The sequence below is a fragment of the Vigna unguiculata genome, chromosome 7 (assembly GCF_037176805.1).
Source record: "Vigna unguiculata cultivar grain cowpea cultivar isolate G323 ecotype 2 chromosome 7, ASM3717680v1, whole genome shotgun sequence".
NCBI classification, from domain to species: domain Eukaryota; kingdom Viridiplantae; phylum Streptophyta; class Magnoliopsida; order Fabales; family Fabaceae; genus Vigna; species Vigna unguiculata.
In genome coordinates this window covers 25,325,864-25,345,215 of record NC_140798.1, presented here as the reverse complement: position 1 = coordinate 25,345,215, position 19,352 = coordinate 25,325,864, and the positions used below count along the sequence as shown (strand labels likewise).

Sequence of the window (19,352 nt, the reverse complement as noted above, 5' to 3'; positions counted from 1 at the left end):
CCTTGCGGCAAGGTGCTGCCCGCCAGGCGACACATACTGGATTTTCCAATTCTCACAGGTTTTGGGTGGTTCCGTGTTGTTGGAGGTCTGGGTTAATTTATATGATGTGTGTATGATTGAGTTGTTGTGTGATTACCTATAATCGCGAAATTGGTGGAAGATTTCATGAAGTTTCATGTGAGTTGGTATATTTAGGTCTCGTTTGGGTTTGGGAATGAATGTCATAACCAATGATTGTGAATGGTGAATTGTTTGCGTGTGATTGATGATGATCTGATGGTAATCTGATTCTGGGTATGATGCGTGCGAAATTACATCATTGTAAAGATGAACTGTGAAACAATAGGGTGGGGGAGTCACAAGGATTGCGGAGGGGGAATCTGGGCAGAGCCCAGTTTTTCACGTACCGCCTGGCGGTACTGAGGCTGCCGCCAGGCGACCTGTCAGGAGGGCAGCAGGTGCAATCTGGTTAGTGCTCTTGCCATGGGGTGCAATGATTGGGGTTCTTATTGGAAGTATTTTGAGATAGGATAGATTGTAATTTCATCATCTAGGATATTTAGATAATAAAAGGAAGATAAAAAATGTGCTTCGGTTATATTACATATTGTTAGCTGTTATGTTAATTTGGGTGTCCAAGTGCACATAAAATGATGACCAGATTGGGGTGGAATAAATAGTAGGGTGAAAGGGTTTAGAAACCGGGATATATGGAGTATGAGAACTAGTAAGGTAATAAAAAGGGAAAAGGATGGGTGAAAGAGTTAATTGGGCATATGGCCGTAACTGGGGTACGGTAATGTTCACAGAATAACATGTATAATGATAAGTGGTAAGGGGAATATTTTTAATTGTGGCTTGTTCTGTTTGAGAATCAAAAGAAATGTGGTATGCCGATAATGTTTGAGTTGGGCATGAATTGATTGAACTAGGTGTGTTTTAGTTTTGGTGATATGTTATAAATACTATGATTAGTGTGTAGAAGTAGTGTTGCGAATTGAGGTCTTCAGACCTGTAGAATGTGCCAAAAACCAGTAGCATCTCGCTACTGGTATGGCGCCTGGCCGTACAGGGCAGACCGCCAGACGGTAGTGCCTTAAACCAGTGGCAGTGGCCTCTGCCTGCAGGAGGCGCCTAGCGGCAGGATTGTGTCTGCCAGGCGGTGACGGAAAATTACGGGTCCTGTTTGGGTCGTAGCGCCTGGTGGTGGGAGTGTGATCGCCGGGCGGTTTTCTGCCAGTATCTGCCTAGCGGTGTCTAGGCGGTACCAGGCGGTTTGTGTGGTAATGGGTATCATATTTCATTCGTTTTATATGCATAGCTCACCCTATCTGTGTGTGTGTGGCGATGATCGGATGATTTATTATCCGGGAGCAGATGTTTTGACAGGTGTTATGGGCTTTTGAAGATTTGAATTTTGATGAACTGGAGATGCTTGAGACTAGAGAGCGGGATCATGTTATGGGCTTTTGAAGATTTGAATTTTGATGTATTTATGTTTTGGAACATTAGCCATTTTTGGTTTTTATGAGTTGTAATGTTTTTGAATTGCGAACCGTTACAATGTTTTGAATTTGCGACTTTAATTTTCCCGCGTTTTGGGAATATGCCTATATAGATGAGGAATAATTTTTATATTATCGTATTTAGTCTCATTTATTTAATTGTTTATGATATTTTCAAAGTAATATTCCTTAGGGATGTTACAGTTGGTATCAAAGCAAAAGTTTGGAAAATGTTTTGAAAAACATGTTTTGGGGCTTTTGGGGAGTGAGCTTGCTATGTGTGTGCATGGTATTATATGTGTGTTTAAATTTAAGGAGGTAAGAGTGTGTTAAACTAATGGAGTGATGTTTAACAGTTGAATATGTGGCGTATCCAGGCAATGGCAGCTAACAGAAGAAGGAGGAACGCTAACGGTGTTGATGACATTGCAGAAGGCATTCATCGCATGGTGGATGCAATGCAACAACCTATTCCAGCACAGCCGAGAGTGGCAATAACACCAGCAAGAGTGCCAACAATAGAGGATTTTTTGCGCCATAAGCCCGCAAAATTCACAAGTGGGGCCACTCCACACGAAGCTGATGCCTGGCTTCGCAAGTGCGAAAAGATCTTTGGAGTGATGAACTGTGCCGACGAGCAGAAGCTGACCTTTGCTGTGTACTTGCTAAATAATGATGTCGAGTACTGGTGGGCAGGCATGAAACAACAGATGTAGGTTAGGGAGGAGTCAGTAACCTGGGAAAATTTCAGAATCCAATTCTTAGAAAAATATTTTCCGAATACTGTTAAGCAGGACAGGGAGGCGGAGTTCTTGGCTCTGCAACAGGGGAACATGTCGGTGCAAGAGTATGTTAACAATTCGAGCACCTGGCAACGTATTATTCTCAGGCAATTACCGAGGAGTGGAGATGCCTCAAGTTTGAGATGGGGCTCAAGCATGACTTGAAAAAGGTGGTCACGCCGCTGAGAGAGAGAAGGTTTTTGATCTTGGTGGAACAAGCCAAGAGTGCAGAGTACCTAGAAAGAGGGTCGAATCCGGCAAGTCGACATCAGAAGAATGTCGCAGAGGCGAGACAGATGAAGAAACCTTATAGTCGACCTTAGACTTCTCAGGGCCCCATGTGTTACCAGTGTGGGGGACCCCATTTAAAGAGGAACTGCCCTCAAATAACCGGTGGGGTAGGAGGATCAGGAGATCGTCGCAAATGCTTCATATGCGACAAACCGGGCCACTTTGCCAATAACTGCCCGAAGAAAAAGAGTATTGGGGTGAAAAAGCCAGCCGCATTCCCAGCTGAGAGAGCTAGAGCAGTGGGAAGAGTATTCGCTATGACCTCCACAGAGGCTACCTAATCAGGTAACCTTATTCTTGAGCCCTGTTTGTTAATTGGCCAGTCAGTTTTAATGTTGTTCGACTCTGGAGCAACACATTCCTTCATTTCTAATGCTTGTGTGGGGAGACTGAACTTGGAGAAACGTGGTTTGGGATGTGAGTTGCTGGTGTCAACTACTTCCTCAGGTCAGGTAGCAACCAATTCAGTTTGTGTGGGGTGTGTGATGGAAGTGGCAGGTCGCAGATTCAAGGTGAACTTGGTGTGCTTGCCTCTAGAGGGACTGGACGTAATATTGGGAATGGACTGGTTGTCCAATAATCACATCATAATTGATTGTGGACGACACAATTTGGTATTCCCAGAGCATGAAAGGTTAGAGTTGATCTCAACTCGAGAAGCTATGAGAGCGTTGCAAGAAGGGGCCACATGTTTTATGGTGATGGCTAAACCAGAAAAGAAAAACGCAGTGGAGATGATTTTGAATATCCCTATTGTCAATGAGTACGCAGATGTATTTCCGGATGAAGTATCGAGACTGCCCCCAAGTCGAGACATAGATTTCTCTATCGACTTAGTTCCTGGTGCAGGTCCGGTATCCATGACACCGTACAGAATGACACCTGTAGAATTGACAGAACTCAAGAAGCAAATAGAGGATCTACTTGAGAAGAAATTTATTCAGCCTAGTGCGTCGCCGTGGGGAGCTCCGGTATTACTAGTGAAGAAGAAGGATGGGAGCTCAAGACTTTGTGTTGATTACAGGCAGCTAAACAAATTAACAATCAAGAATAAGTATCCTTTGTCGAGGATTGACGACCTACTAGATCAGTTGAAGGGGGCAGGAATATTCTCCAAGATATACCTACGATCTGGATATCATCAGATCTTGGTGAAGCCGGAAGATGTACAGAAGACGGCTTTCAGGTCGAGGTATGGCCACTACGAATATATAGTGATGCCATTCAGAGTAATGAATGCACCGGCAATATTCATGGATTACATGAATAGAATCTTTCGACCTTGGTTAGATAAGTTTGTCTTCGTCTTTATAGATGACATACTTATTTATTCAAAGACGAGAGAAGAGCATGCTGATCATTTGAGGGTTGTATTGAAGATACTCAGGGATCATCAGTTGTATGAGAAGTTGTCCAAATGCGAGTTTTGGCTAGACGAGGTACAATTTCTCGGGCATGTCATATCAGCCAAAGGCATTGCGATAGATCCGGCTAAGATCGAGACGGTCCTTAAGTGGGAGTGGCCTAAGACGGTGACTGAGGTGAGGAGTTTCCTGGGTCTGGCAGGATATTACAGGAGATTTATGGAGGGGTTCTCGAAGAAAGTGAACCCATTGACACAACTCACAAGAAAAGATCAGCCATTCTCTTGGATTGAAAAGTGTGGGGAGTGCTTTGAGGACATGAAAAGGTGTTTGACTACCGCTCCGGTGTTAGTAATTCCTAATTTGGGGAAAATGTTTGAGGTGTATTGTGATGCATCTCATCAGGGGCTGGGGTGTGTGTTGATGCAAGATAAGAGGCCGGTGGCATATGCTTCTCGTCAGTTGAAAGTACACGAGAAAAATTACCCGACTCACGACTTGGAGCTGGCAGCTATTGTATTTGCTCTCAAGTCTTGGAGACACTACTTGTACGGGTCTCAATTTCAAGTTTTCAATGATCACAAAAGTCTGAAATACTTGTTCGACCAGAAGGAATTAAATATGAGACAACGCAGGTGGATGGAGTACCTGAAAGACTACGACTTTGAATTGCTTTATCACCCAGGCAAGGCAAATGTCGTAGCTGACGCATTGAGTCGTAAGAAGATGCATGTCTCCTGCATGATGGTAAAGGAGTTGGAGCTGATTGAAAAACTTCGGGACATGAACTTGGGAATGCAGTTTGGACAAGGAGTTATACAATGCAGTATGTTAAAAGTTACTAATGACTTCTTGAATGAGATACGTGTGGCTCAGGGGCATGATATGGAGCTGCAACAATTTGTGGGATGGCTGGGTACAGATAAAGGAAAAGATTACCAGATGGGGGAGGACGGTATTCTACGCTTCAGAGGTAGGGTGTGTGTGCCTGGAGGACCCCTATTCATGCGGCAAATTCTGAAAGAAGGTCACCAAAGTCGTCTTAGCATCCACCCCGGAATGACTAAGATGTACAAGGATTTGAAGGAGTCCTTTTGGTGGAATGGGATGAAATCAGACGTGGCCGATTTTGTTGCTCAATGTTTGGTATGCCAAAAAGCCAAAATTGAACATCAAAGGCCGGGAGGTACCCTACAACCATTGGAGATACCTCAGTGGAAGTGGGATAGTATCTCCATGGATTTTGTGACACACTTGCCGAAGTCGACAAGAGGGCATGACTCAGTCTGGGTAATTGTGGACAGATTGACTAAGTGTGCACACTTCTTACCTATAAATCAGAAATGCTCGATGGATAGACTAGCAAAAACTTATGTGCGGGAGGTAGTGAGGTTACATGGGGTGCCAGAAAGTATAGTGTCAGACCGGGATCCGAGATTCACCTCCCGATTTTGGTAGTCATTACAAGCAGCCTTGGGAACTCAACTGAGGATGAGTTCAGCTTACCATCCTCAGACAAATGGTCAATCTGAGCGTACTATACAGTCTTTGGAAGATTTGTTGCGGTCTTATGTGTTAGACCATCTGGGAAACTGGAACGAAGTGTTACCTTTGGTGGAATTCACATATAATAATAGCTATCATGCTAGTATTGGAATGGCACCGTACGAAGCATTATATGGTCGAAGGTGTAGAACACCGCTGTGTTGGTATCAAGATGGGGAAGCCCTTGTGCTTGGCCCCGAGTTTCTGCAGTAGACCACTGGAAAAGTTAAATTAATCCAGGATCGGATGAGAGCTACACAGAGTCGGCAAAAGTCCTATGCTGATAAAAGAAGGCGGCCGTTAGAGTTTGATGAAGGTGATCATGTGTTTCTACGGGTTACCCCAACCATGGGAGTTGGAAGGGTTCTAAAATCGAGGAAGTTGACACCACGGTTTATAGGACCCTATCAGATTACGCGGAGAATTGGGCCGGCGACCTATGAAATTGCCTTGCCACCTCATCTAGCGAACTTGCACAACGTATTCCATTATTTCTCAGTTGAGGAAATACGTTGCAAGTCCAGACCATGTACTAGAGGTTGATGATGTACAAGTGCGGGAAGATTTAACCGTACTAGCTGGACTGGTTCGCATCCTTGACTCTCAAGTCAAACATCAGAGGGGTAAGGAGATAAAGACGGTGAAGGTGCTTTGGGATGAGGCAACTCTGGAGATGACCTGGAGATGGAGGATCGCATGAAGTTATCCTATCCACATCTGTTCCTGGTAAGTCTTGTTTTCGAGGACGAAAACTTTTGAAGGTGGGAGGAATGTAAGACCCGGGAAAAATTAAATAATTAATTAAGTAATTATTGGATAAATGTGGGTAAGGAGAACCTTTAAGGTAATAAATGCAGAGTGTATGACGTGGAAAAGTACTAGCTCAAGTGGTTGAGAGTACTTGGTTTGTGTGAGAGGACTTGGGTTGGAGTCCTATGTATGTTATTTTTGTGTGTTATTAAATTTGTATTATTTTTATGTATATTAAAACGTGTTGTGGATTTTTATAATTATTGAATTGTATTGGTTAGTATGAAATATGAATCGGTTGCATTGGTTAGGCATTGAGTTGGCATGTGCATGGGTGTGGGTTCAAACCTTGGGAGACCCAAAGGAAACTCTATTTTTGTCATTTTTGGTTTTGATTTGAAGTTGAAGGGTTAAGGAAAAACCCTAGCAGAAGTATCAGTTAGGGGTAGCTGGAAAGCAAGCCAATTAGTGAGCTTGAATGGTCATTACCCTCTCCTAATGCTATTTTCGTTTAGAGTATTAGGCAACCATTAAAACAGCCCTAAAAAGCCTAATTGTGAGAGAAGAGAAAGTTTTCTGCAAAGGGTATTGTGAGGTTACAGAAAGATTATGAAATTGAGGTTGAAAGGTGAGGTTTGGGTGTGAAAAAGGGGCTGAATTGAGAGAAGACAAGGGAGACCAATTGGAGTTCAAGGAAAGGAGTAGAAGAACACTCGGGGAAGGCTTTAATCCAGGTTAGGGGAGCTGTTTATATTGCTTTTACCGTGGTTATGATAAACTATGTCTAATGTGAATGAAATTGCATGTGGTACTTGCGTTTGTGACATTTTTCGCAGTTTCTGGATTTTTCCCAGAAACCGCCTGGCGGTGTTGAAGGCCCGCCAGGCGAATCATACGTTGAAGACCCAAAAACTAGGTTTTACTCATGCACCTCCTAGCGGCAAGGTGCTACCCGCCAGGCGACACATACTGGATTTTCCAATTCTCGCAGGTTTTGGGTGGTTTTGTGTTGTTGGAGGTCTGGTTAATTTATATGACGTGTGTATGATTGAGTTGTTGTGTGATTACCTATAATCGCGAAATTGGTGGAAGATTTCATGAAGTTTCATGTGAGTTGGTATATTTAGGTCTCGTTTGGGTTTAGGAATGAATGTCATAACCAATGATTGTGAATGGTGAATTGTTTGCGTGTGATTGATGATGATCTGATGGTAATCTGATTCTGGGTATGATGCGTTCGAAATTACATCATTGTAAAGATGAACTGTGAAATAGTGGGGTGGAGGAGTCACAAGGATTGTGGAGGGGGAATCTGGGCAGAGCCCAGTGTTTCACGTACCGCCTGGCGGTACTGAGGCTGCCGCCAGGCGACCTGTTAGGAGGGCAGCAGGTGCAATCTGGTTGGTGCTCTTGCCATGGGGTGCAATGATTGGGGTGCTCACAATCTTGTTCTTATAGGAAGTATTTTGAGATAGGATAGATTGTAATTTCATCATCTAGGATATTTAGATAATAAAAGGAAGATAAAAAAAATGTGCTTCGGTTATATTACATATTGTTATTTGTTATGTTAATTTGGGTGTCCAAGTGCACATAAAATGATGACCAGATTGGGGTGGAATAAATAGTAGGGTGAAAGGGTTTAGAAACCGGGATATATGGAGTATGAGAACTAGTAAGGTAATAAAAAGGAAAAAGGATGGGCGAAAGAGTTAATTGGGCATATGGCCGTAACTGGGGTACGGTAATGTTCACAGAATAACATGTATAATGATAAGTGGTAAGGGGAATACTGTTAATTGTGGCTTGTTCTATTTGAGAATCAAAAGAAATGTGGTATGCTGATAATGTTTGAGTTGGGCATGAATTGATTGAACTAGGTGTGTTTTAGTTTTGGTGATATGTTATAAATACTATGATTAGTGTGTAGAAGTAGTGTTGCGAATTGAGGTCTTTAGACCTGTAGAATGTGCCAAAAACCAGTAGCATCTCGCTACTGGTATGGCGCCTGGCCGTACAGGGCAGACCGCCAGGCGATAGTGCCTTAAACCAGTGGCAGTGGCCTCTGCCTGCAGGAGGCGCCTGGCGGCAGGATTGTGTCTGCCAGGAGGTGACGGAAAATTACGGGTCCTGTTTGGGCCGTAGTGCCTAGCGGTGGGAGTGTGACCGCCGGGCGATTTTCTGCCAGTATCCGCCTAGCGGTGTCTAGGCGGTACCAGGCAGTTTGTGTGGCTGTACAATTGTCTTCTTTTGCTTGATTAGTGATCTTGAAGGACTAAGTTCGCTTCTTTTGTGCTTGGGCTTGATGGACTAAGTCCAATAGGGTTCTGGGATGTGCTTGAGTGGTTGAATGCATGATGGGCATGGAACTAGTTGAGTTCCCATCGATTACTATTGGGCGAGGAGTCCTTAGTATGGTGATTGTATGCGTTGGGCGCACGATGGGCAAGGAACTGTGATGTTCCCGTCGGCTACTATTGGACGAGGAGTCCTTAGTATGGTGATTGCGTGCGTGTCAGGATCCAAGTGTAGTGAGCTTGGATGTGTTACTACAGGCGAGGAGTCTGTAGGGTTGGACTATGAGCAGGATTGGCTCGTAGGGTTGGACCACGAAAGGGATAGTTTCGTGGGAGCACAGAGAAAATCCCAGGACCTAGTTTCATGCATGTGACTCAAGAAAGAATATTGAGATCAGGGGTGGATAATTTGTAATTAACATTAACCTGTAAATTTTTATTGGGATGGGTATCATATTTAATTTGTTTAATATGCATAGCTCACCCTATATGTGTGTGTGTGGCGATGATCAGATGATTTATTATCCGGGAGTAAATGTTTTGACAGGTGAGCGAGGAGATGCTTGAGACTGGAGAGCGGGATCATGTTATGGGCTTTTGAAGATTTGAATTTGATGTATTTATGTTTTGGAACATTAGCCATTTTTGGTTTTTATGAGTTGTAATGTTTTTGAATTGCGAACCGTTACAATGTTTTGAATTTGCGACTTTAATTTTCCCGCGTTTTGGGAATATGCCTACATAGATGAGGAATAATTTTTATATTATCGTATTTAGTCTCATTTATTTAATTGTTTATGATATTTTCAAAGTAATATTCCTTAGGGATGTTACAAACATAAAGGTGAAAATAGGTGGCTTGAAAATAGATTAAAATAGCTTGAAACAGAAAATGAAGAATTGAAAACTGAGCTTGAAAATATTGAAAAGCATAACAGTGGTAATTGCAAAAAGAGTGTGCTTAATTGTGAAAATTGTTCCAAACAATTAGAGAGAATCAAATATCTAATGAGTACATTAACTAGATTCACTCTAGGAAGAAATTATCTAGATGCTATGCTAGGTTCCCAAAGAAGTGTACTGAACAGAGAAGGCATAGGATATGCAGAACACGAAAATTAACTAGGTAGCCGACTAGAGTCAAGGAAATTCATTAACATGAGTAAACCATGTTCTATTATATGCTTTTACTGTTGCAAATCTGGTCATACATCGAATAAATGTTACTTTAAGAAGCATGGTGTTCCTGAAGGTAAATATAAATGGATAGCCAAGAATTCAAATGTTTTGTCTAACATGAAAGGATACAAATTCAATTGGGTACCTGCATCATCTCTTTAAACTACTATGCAGGTAAGTCTTGGAGCCAAGGAATCAATGTGGTATTTGGATAGTGGCTGTTCAAGACATATGACATGTGATGCAAAGAAATTCAGCAAAATATCATACAAAGCAAGTGGTCATGTTACCTATGGTGATAACAATAGAGGTAAAATTCTAGGTGTAGGCAAGATAACAAGTTCTTCTTCCACTGTCATTGAAAATGTACTGTTAGTTGAAGGGCTGAAACATAACTTGCTTAGTATAAGTCAATTGTGTGATAAAGGGCTGAAGGTTATTTTTGAATCAAATCATTGTTTGATATGTTGTGCATCATCAAATGAAGTAGTATTTGTTGGAAAAAGAATTCAAAATATCTACATGGTTGATTTTGAAAATTCTGATTTTAAATCCATTCTTTGCTTATTTGCTAAAAGAGATGATCCATGGATTTGGCACAAAAGACTTGCACACATTCACATGGCACATCTAAACAAACTAGCTAAAAAGAAATTGGTAAATGGTTTGCCTAACATTAAGTTTGAGCAAGATAGGCTATGTGATGCATGTCAAAAAGGCAAGCAAATCAAAATCTCTTTCAAATCAAAGCAAACTGTTTCTACATCTAATCCATTAGAATTAATACATATGGATTTGTTTGGACCTTCTAGAACTAGGAGCATTGGGGGAAATTATTATGCTTTAGTTCTAGTACATGACTACTCAAGGTACACTTGGACATTCTTTATCCCTGCTAAGAATGACACATTCAAAGTCTTTAAAAAATTTGCCAATGTTATACAAAATGAGAAAGATTTAAGAATTAAATCCATTAGAAGTGATCATGGAGGTGAATTTCAAAATGCTATTTTTGAAACATATTGTGAAGAAAATGGGATCTCACACAATTTTTCTGCACCTAGAACACCAAAACAAAATGGTGTTGTAGAAAGGAAAAATAGGTCCTTGGAAGAATTGGCAAGAACCATGTTGAATGAAAATAATTTGCCAAAATATTTTTGGGCTGATGTAGTAAGTACTGCATGTTATGTGCTAAATAGAGTATTAATAAGACCCATTTTGAAATTAACACCTTATGAACTTTTTAAAGGAAGAAAACCAACTATCTCTCATTTGAAAATTTTTGGATGCAAATGCTTTGTATTAAACAATGGAAAACCTAACATTGGAAATTTTGATTCAAAGGCTAATGAAGGTATATTCTTGGGTTACTCTCTCACTAGCAAAGCATATAGGGTGTACAACAAAAGAACTTTAACTATTGAGGAATCAATACATGTTGCATTTGATGAATGTTTGGAAACCTATACTAACATGCATGAACCTAGAAAAAACGATGAATTTCTTGAGACAGGGGGAGATTTAGCAGAAAAGCCTCAAAATGTTCAGATTGAAGAGAAAACTGTTGATACAGCCACATATAGTCAACTACAAAGTAAACTAGATGATCTGCCAAAAGTATGGACTACTCCAAAGGACATGTCACTAGACAATGTGATAGGAGACATATCAAAAGGAGTCTCTACAAGGAAGCAGCTCAGTCAGTTATGTTTGAATATGGCATTTGTATCCCAAATAGAGTCAAAGACAGTAGATGATGCACTCAAGGATGAGAATTGGTACTTTGCAATGCAAGAGGAGCTAAACCAATTCCAAAGGAATGAAGTTTGGGATCTAGTTTCTCGACACCAAAATCAACAAGTTATTGGAACCAAATGGGTGTTTAGAAACAAGCTCAATGATAGTGGCTGCATTGTGAAGAATAAAGCAAGACTTGTAGCCAAAGGATATAGTCAAGAAGAAGGGATTGACTATGAGGAAACCTATGCACCGGTGGCAAGATTAGAAGCTATAAGAATTCTTCTAGCCATTGCATCAATGCTGGACTTTAAACTCTTTCAAATGGATGTGAAGAGTGCTTTTTTGAATGGGTACATCAAGGAAGAAGTATTTGTAGAACAACCTCCTGGTTTTCAAGACTTTGCATTTCCAAATCATATCTACAAACTAAAGAAAGCTCTATATGGTTTAAAGCCAACTCCAAGATCATGATATGAAAGACTTAGTCTATTCTTGATTAAGTGTGAATTCCATAGAGGTAATGTTGACTCTACATTATTTGTCAAAAAATCCAATAAAGATCTCTTATTTGTACAAATCTATGTAGATGATATCATTTTTGGATCCAATAATATTTCTTTGTGCAAGGAATTCTCTACAAATATGCAACAAGAGTTTGAGATGTCTATGATGGGAGAATTAACCTTCTTTCTTGGACTAAAAATCAACCAAGTTAAGAATGGTATATTCATCCACCAAGCCAAGTACTGTGCAGAATTATTAAAGAAATTCTCTATGGACAACTGCAAGGAATCTTCAACACCTATGACCACTAATTGCTATTTAGATATTGATGAATTAGGTAAGTGTGTTGATCAAACAAAGTATAGAGGTATGATTGGTTCTCTACTTTACTTAACTGCTAGTCGTCTGGATATCATGCATAATGTGTTTGTTTGTGCACGATTTCAATCATGTCCTAAGGAGTCTCACTTAACCGCTGTAAAAAGAATTTTGAAATACTTGAAAGGCACTAAGAGTCTAGGCTTATGGTATCCTAGATGGGCTAATATATCATTGGTGGGATATAGTGACTCTGATTTTGGTGGCTGTAAAGTGGATAGAAAAAGTACTAGTGGAACATGTCATCTATTAGGTTGTTCATTAGTGTCATGGCATTCTAAAAAACAAGCATGTGTTGTGCTTTCTACCAAGGAAGCAGAATATATTGTTGCAGGAAGCTGTTGTGCATAATTCATTTGGATCAAGCATCACCTAGAAGATTATGGCATTCATTTAGACAACATTCCTCTTAGGTGTGATAGTACTAGTGCTATAAATCTCACAAAAAATCCAATCATGCACTCTAGAACCAAACATATAGAAATAAGACATCATTTTATTAGAGATCATGTTGCAAAAGGAGAATGCAAAATTGAATATATTGACACAATAATCAATTGGCTGACATATTCACTAAACCTTTGGCTAGAGAAAGATTTTATGTACTTCGAAATGAACTTGGGATACTTGATTTTACATGTACTACATAGCTACTACCTCATATTTTGTACTCTGTAGTAAATATAGTTAACTATACTGCACCAGAATTATCACCATTGTACCTGTTATTCTGTCTCTGCATTACATAGTCAACTCTGTCGTTAACTATCCCCTTCATACTACATCAGAATTTTCACCACTACATCAGGTTTTTTTGTTTCTGCATTAGAATTGTCACCATTGCACCAGTGTTTCTTCTATTTTTGCATTACATAGTCAAGTCCTTAGTTCACTATGTTTTTTCCTGCATCAGACTTGTCATATCTGCACCAAGTTTTCTTATTATGCATAACATAGTCAACTTGCTAGTTAACTAGTCACGCATTTTTCATATTTCCTGTGACATTTTGAAAGTAGTCGACTACATTAGTATCCTAGTTAACCATGTATGGCATAGAAGTGGTTTGGTAAAATTTTCTTCTCTTTTAAAACTTCACTGTTCTACAAAAATTAAAATTCCCAAATCTGTTCAGAACCCTAAAACCCCATTTTTCTCTCATCCTCTCTCCATCACACATAAACCTTAATCTCTGCACCATCATCAATGGCTTCGTCATCCTCGCATCCCAAACGTATAAAGCGCACAGCTGTCAAGATCACTTCTCGTCCTACTGACCTCGATGGCTGGATCAGCGATGATGAGTAGCAAGGCACCTTTGTCAAGAACTGGAAGGATTGCAACATTATCAATCCGAAATATATCGACATAGATTTCTTCCGCAATAATGGGTTTCAGTTCCAAGAGCACTTTGCCTATCAATGCTTGGAAAAATTTGTACAACTTCGAGGTATCTACTATCCTAACCTTCTTAAGGTTTTCTATGCCAATGCTTGAGAGGATAATGGTACGGTGGTATCACGGGTGAAAGGGGTCAATATAATCTTGAATGATACTGTCTGGACCATTGTTGCTGGCTTTCAACTAGGGGGAGAAAAGTTGCATGTTGGTTTGCCAAATCTGCGAAAAATGGAGATATACAAATCCTCGCTGCGTAATTCGTCTAGTGCAAAGAAATGTACCTTCTAAAAAACTAGTGGTATGAAGAAGGATGATCGTGTTATGGCATTCATTATAGGTTGGATTTTAGCTCCAAGAGTTGGAAATCATGGGCAACTTCTAACAGAGGATATCTTTCTGATGCATGCCATAAACTCTAGGGTCAAAATCAATTGGTCTGCTCTTGTGTGTGACACCATCATCAAGACTACAAAATTACAGATGTATCCCCTACCTTACGCCTTATTCTTGTCAAAAGTATTTGAGTGCTATAATCTTGATTTGGCTGATGAAATCTTTGTTCTGCTCACTCATTCAAACTTCATTGAACTCAATGCTCTTCATCACATGGGTTTTATTTTCAATGACAATGAGTGGACATTTAAGGATGATCCTTCTCCATCTGTAGCAACTTCACCGCCACCGTTATCCACTGATCACTCCACGCACTCTGATGTTCTACATTCTCTAGCTGCTCTCACTCTTTCTGTTGCCCGTCTAGATGCAAAGGTCACAAAATTGCTGAAACATCATGAAATTAATGATGAGGAAGATGATCCTATTACAAAAGATGCTGCAAACTCTATTTCTGATACCAGTGACGATGAATTCGCTGCTGAAGAAGACAATCCCCACATAGCAAACGCTGCTAATGCTGCTAATGATGCTACGGATGAAGATACCTACTCCACTACAAATGATATGTCAGCTAGTGTACAATCTCGCTGCTGATTACTTTTTTGGTCCCTTGGGGTTATCTTCTTATCTCTGCATATATCTGCTCACTTAGTCTAGGTTGCTATGTTGTTCTGTGTTAAATTGTTATTTCCTTGTTTAGCTTATGTCAAAAAAGGGGGAGAACTCTGTATTCAGTATTGTTAAAAATTGACTACTTATATCTAAATTAACATAACATGCTATATTGATATATTTGTATTATGAAAATTTTTAACATAATATATGAAGTAACAAATATGGGTAACAAAAAGCAAGTGAATTAGTGTATCTCTTGAATATAGTGTCTTGTTTTGGCCATCATCAAAAAAGGGGGAGATTATTGCTATTAAATGTATGCATGTGTGATGTGCTATGTTTTTTATGATGCCCATAATGGCTTTACATTGTTACTTTGACATGTATGTGATATCCTGAAAATATCAATCTGTTGCCCCGATAGTTGACTAGGTTACTAATATAGTTAACTACGCATATCTTGGAACTTGGTGTTGGACTCTATCATAATATAGTTGACTAGCCAACTAATGTAGTCGACTAGGTTCGTGCCTGATAGCAACTGTTATATAAAAACAGTTTCTGCACTTCTCGATAGTCGACAAACCAACTAATGTAATCGACTAGGTTCGTGCCTGATAGCAGCTATTATATAAAAACAGTTTCTGCACTTTCTGAATGAGAATCTGAAAAACCAAAAGAAAGAAAGAGAAGTGCGAAACAGGTTCTTGGAGCTATCTTTGAAGGTCCTCTTGAAGAATTCTATCAAGACACATTCAATTTTGACTTGGCAAAATGAAGAAATTTCAGTCTTGGAAAAGGTGTACTCAATCCATTTTGTAGGCTTTGTTCTTGTGTTTTAATACAGTTTGAAACTGTTTGTTTCTGTTGTTTTCTGTCTAAAGCAAGTGTGTGATAGCCTTGCTGTTGTGTGGTTATGCAAGTGTGTGGATGCCTTGTATTTGTGTTCCTTTATCTTAGAATTTAGATTTATCAAGTGTATTTGTAAATCTTGAAATTCTTGTGATATAGTGAATATATCTAGTTGTGGTTTGCTAGATGAATTGGATGTAGATTCTTAAGAATCGAACCAGTATAAAAATTATGTGTGCTTTATCTCTTTCTCTCTTTATCTTGTCATAATATAAATGCTCCATACATTAAGCATCAAACCATACTATTTCAATTGATTCAAAAGCAAAGGTTATTATCAAAACAATTTCAAAAGTGCTAAGATTGGGCAAAATTGGTTAATACCAATTCATGCCCCCTCTTGGTTGTGAAATATTGGAGCATCAATTCTAACAATATATATATATATATATATATATATATATATATATATATATATATATATATATATATATACATACATACACACACACACTCTAAGTTGCACATTTTGTCTTATGTTTTCATTTTTCAAACTTTAAGTATTGGTACGTTGTCTTCTTCCAAGTACACCCCTTGACACTCTTCTCTTTCTTTTATTTGAAATTGGACATATACATCAAATTCTATATAAATAATGATGTTTATGGTATGCTTGTTGTCAAATGATGGAATCAAAATAAGAATACTTGGCATGTGACAATTGAGGTTTATTATTTGTTTATTTTGTTTAATTTTTAGGAATCAATGGGAGAAAGTGGACTTTTTGATCAAAACTAATTAAAAAAAATTTATTGTGTTGAACGTCATTTTATATTTACTTTTATAATTATTTGGACTTGTATGAACTTGAGTTTATTTGAACTTTATTTAAAATTTATGACAGTGATGTATTTTATTTTATTTGAATTTATGATTAAATATTTGTTTTTTAAATAATTTTGTAAATACCCGCAGGTACCCGTGGATACCCGCGGATATGAAAAAAATAGGCGGGTACCCGCATAACGGATACCCGACGGATATGGGTACAAGTACGGGACAAATATTTATCCAGCGAGTAGGGTACAGGGGAGCTACTACCCATATCCTATCCGCCCCGTTGACATCCCTAAACCTGACCCAAATGCAAAGTCCAACTTAACAAAAAACACTTGCGTGATCCTTTATTCGCGAGTGGTGAGCCAACCCGGCTCACCACAGGTTCAACCCGGATGAGCCGGGTAAAAATGAACCCATATTGAAATTTATAAAAAAATTTCAACCCAACCTGACCCGAACCTGTGGTGGATCGGGTTTGTGGGTTCTAACCCATTTTGACGGCTATAGTTTTATAAATCCGTACTTTGAATAATTATTTTCCTTTATTTTTAATCTCTCTAATTCTTTTATAGGTTTCGCTATTTCTATATGTTTAATGCAGTTTTTCTTTTGACTAACTCTTTTTCATCATTTTAGTCAAATAAATAAAAAGTCAAACACTATTTCAAACTTTTACAAACATGTTCTTCTATTACTTTTTTTATTAAAGATAACAAAATTAACATATTTTGTATTCTATTTGAGGAGAATTTGGAACTACCCTCTCATGATATTGTGATAAACTATCCAAACCCGTTTTAGTTTTAAAATAGACAATTAGCTCTTATATTTTTAATAAGATAATATTCACATTTATACAGTTTTTAGATATATTTTTATTATAAAATAATTAATGTTTTTGTGTTTTATATAAACTTTAGATTGTAACTTTTTTTCTTGTAATTTTTATTTAAATTTGTATCAATATGATATTTTGAATAGAAGAAAAATATGCGTCGCTTTATAAAAATATATGTAAGGTGACTATCATAAAGAAGGTAATTTTATAAGAAATTATAGGGAATGTGATTGGTAAATGCAATTTCTTCTTTTGTTTAATAACCTTTATATTACTGTACTTTAACCTCTTTCCTCAAATTAATGTTTTCAATGACTTAGTGGTTCAACTTACCATGATTTTTATCCATATTAGATCAGTCAATTCAACTGAATAATCTTTTCGTGCGTGAGTGGTAAGTTCAATGAATTAACCAACCTAAAATAAAAAAATAGAAAATCACATTTCTAAAAAAATATACACGTTTCTTTATTTAAATAAATATTTGAAATAAAAATATTTGATTAATGATTAATTTTAGTTAAAAAAATAATTAGAATTATAGTAATTAATTTAGATACTAATTTATAAATTAAAAATTATTAATAATTAAAATAGTTTAAAAAAATTATAATTTATCTCTTTAATTAAGATATTGATTTCTAAATTGATAAGTAAAAATATTTTTTATCATAAAATTACTCACTATTTAGTGTTTATTTGTCTTTCTCCGTGACATCATCTTAAACAAATAGATATTACAATCTTTTAAATTTTTTAATTGTTTTCTTAATCCAGCTGTGACCTACAAAATTATAAAAAAAATAGTGCAATGAGCTGATTATTGGACAATGCGTATCAATTCACAGGTTTCAAATTATAATAGGACCAGATCAATATTTTCACAGTTGAAATATGTTCAACTTTCTAACCAAATCCAACCGAAACTCATAGCGAACCAGGTTATCGTGTGAATTTCCAATAAGTTGAGTATTTCTTTTTATAAACTAGGCAGCATCCCTAACGCTTTAGGCTATAAAGTAACACTAGTTTCAAATAAAAAACTAATTTGTTAAAATTAATAATAGTCCATAACTTCTCTTCAATTTGATACCCCACCTTCTTGCATCTAAACAAATTCATAACTTTTTGTTTTTATTCCTTTCTTATAATAAATATCTTAAATATTGAATAGACCTTTCACAAATACTAATCTTGGTAGGACTTTAAACCTTAAGAGGGCTGGACCTTACTAGGATCGTGGGTAGCCTTGACCCACTCAACCCAATGGCTGGATCCAACGTTTTTCACATTTCTTCTTAAAAAGAAAAAAAAAAGGTTTAGTATTATTGCTAATTAAGGATAATATAGTTTTTCTATATCATTTAGTGGTGTAGTGTAAAAGGAAGATAAACTCACTTGCACTATTTTACAATGTATGGGAAATAATTTTTAATTGTTTTACATAAAAGTTAAACATTAAAATTATGCTTGCACGGAAAGAAAATTTGATTTTAGAAACTAAATTGTTGGTAGTTAAAATAATAAAATTAGTCATTAATTTAATCAATGACCAATTTACAGTCCAATAATAAGTAGTTAAAATATAAATAGTTAATATTAACTACTAATTAAATTTCTAATTTAGAAATTAATGTAGTGGTCAATTATGTTAAAAGTAACCAATTACTTTGAAACATATTTAGCAACCAAATATATAAAAATCAATGTAGTATCCAAATATATAAAAACCAATTTAATGAACATTTTATATAAAAATCAATTTAATATTCATATTAACATAGAAACCAATTTAATGAGAATATTTTATAAAATTGTTTAGAAATCAAATATATAAAGATCAAAAAGTGGTCAGTATACTGGTCTCTAAGAAATGATAATTTTTTTTTAAATATTTTTTATTTCTTTATTTCTCTACAAAATCTTTCATATTTAATATTTATTTCTAAATTTGATTTCATTAATGTTAAATTAAATTAGTAATAATTAAAATTTATTTTTACTATAATTTAAAGTATTCATTACAATATTTAATAATAAATTCTCAAATCTTCTTTATAAAATGTTTAATTTT

General features: G+C 37.3%; 1 protein-coding gene across 1 annotated transcript; it reads left to right on the top strand.

The window, feature by feature from the left end:
* Positions 1-5,733: 5,733 nt before the first annotated feature.
* On the top strand, positions 5,734-6,187 carry LOC146884706 (uncharacterized). Its single transcript, XM_085675986.1, has 2 exons — positions 5,734-5,850; positions 5,987-6,187. Exons 1-2 carry the CDS (start codon positions 5,734-5,736, stop codon positions 6,185-6,187), a joined length of 318 nt encoding a protein of 105 aa, XP_085532112.1.
* The last annotated feature ends 13,165 nt before the right edge of the window (positions 6,188-19,352 follow it).

What these genes read in the sequence shown, in the direction of transcription:
- LOC146884706 (XM_085675986.1), top strand. Translation starts at nt 5,734, where the DNA reads ATGAGAGCTACACAGAGTCGGCAAAAGTCCTATGCTGATAAAAGAAGG. An exon ending in CAACCATGGGAGTTGGAAGG is followed by an intron (nt 5,851 to 5,986) that starts GTTCTAAAATCG and finishes ATTATTTCTCAG; the next exon opens with TTGAGGAAATACGTTGCAAG.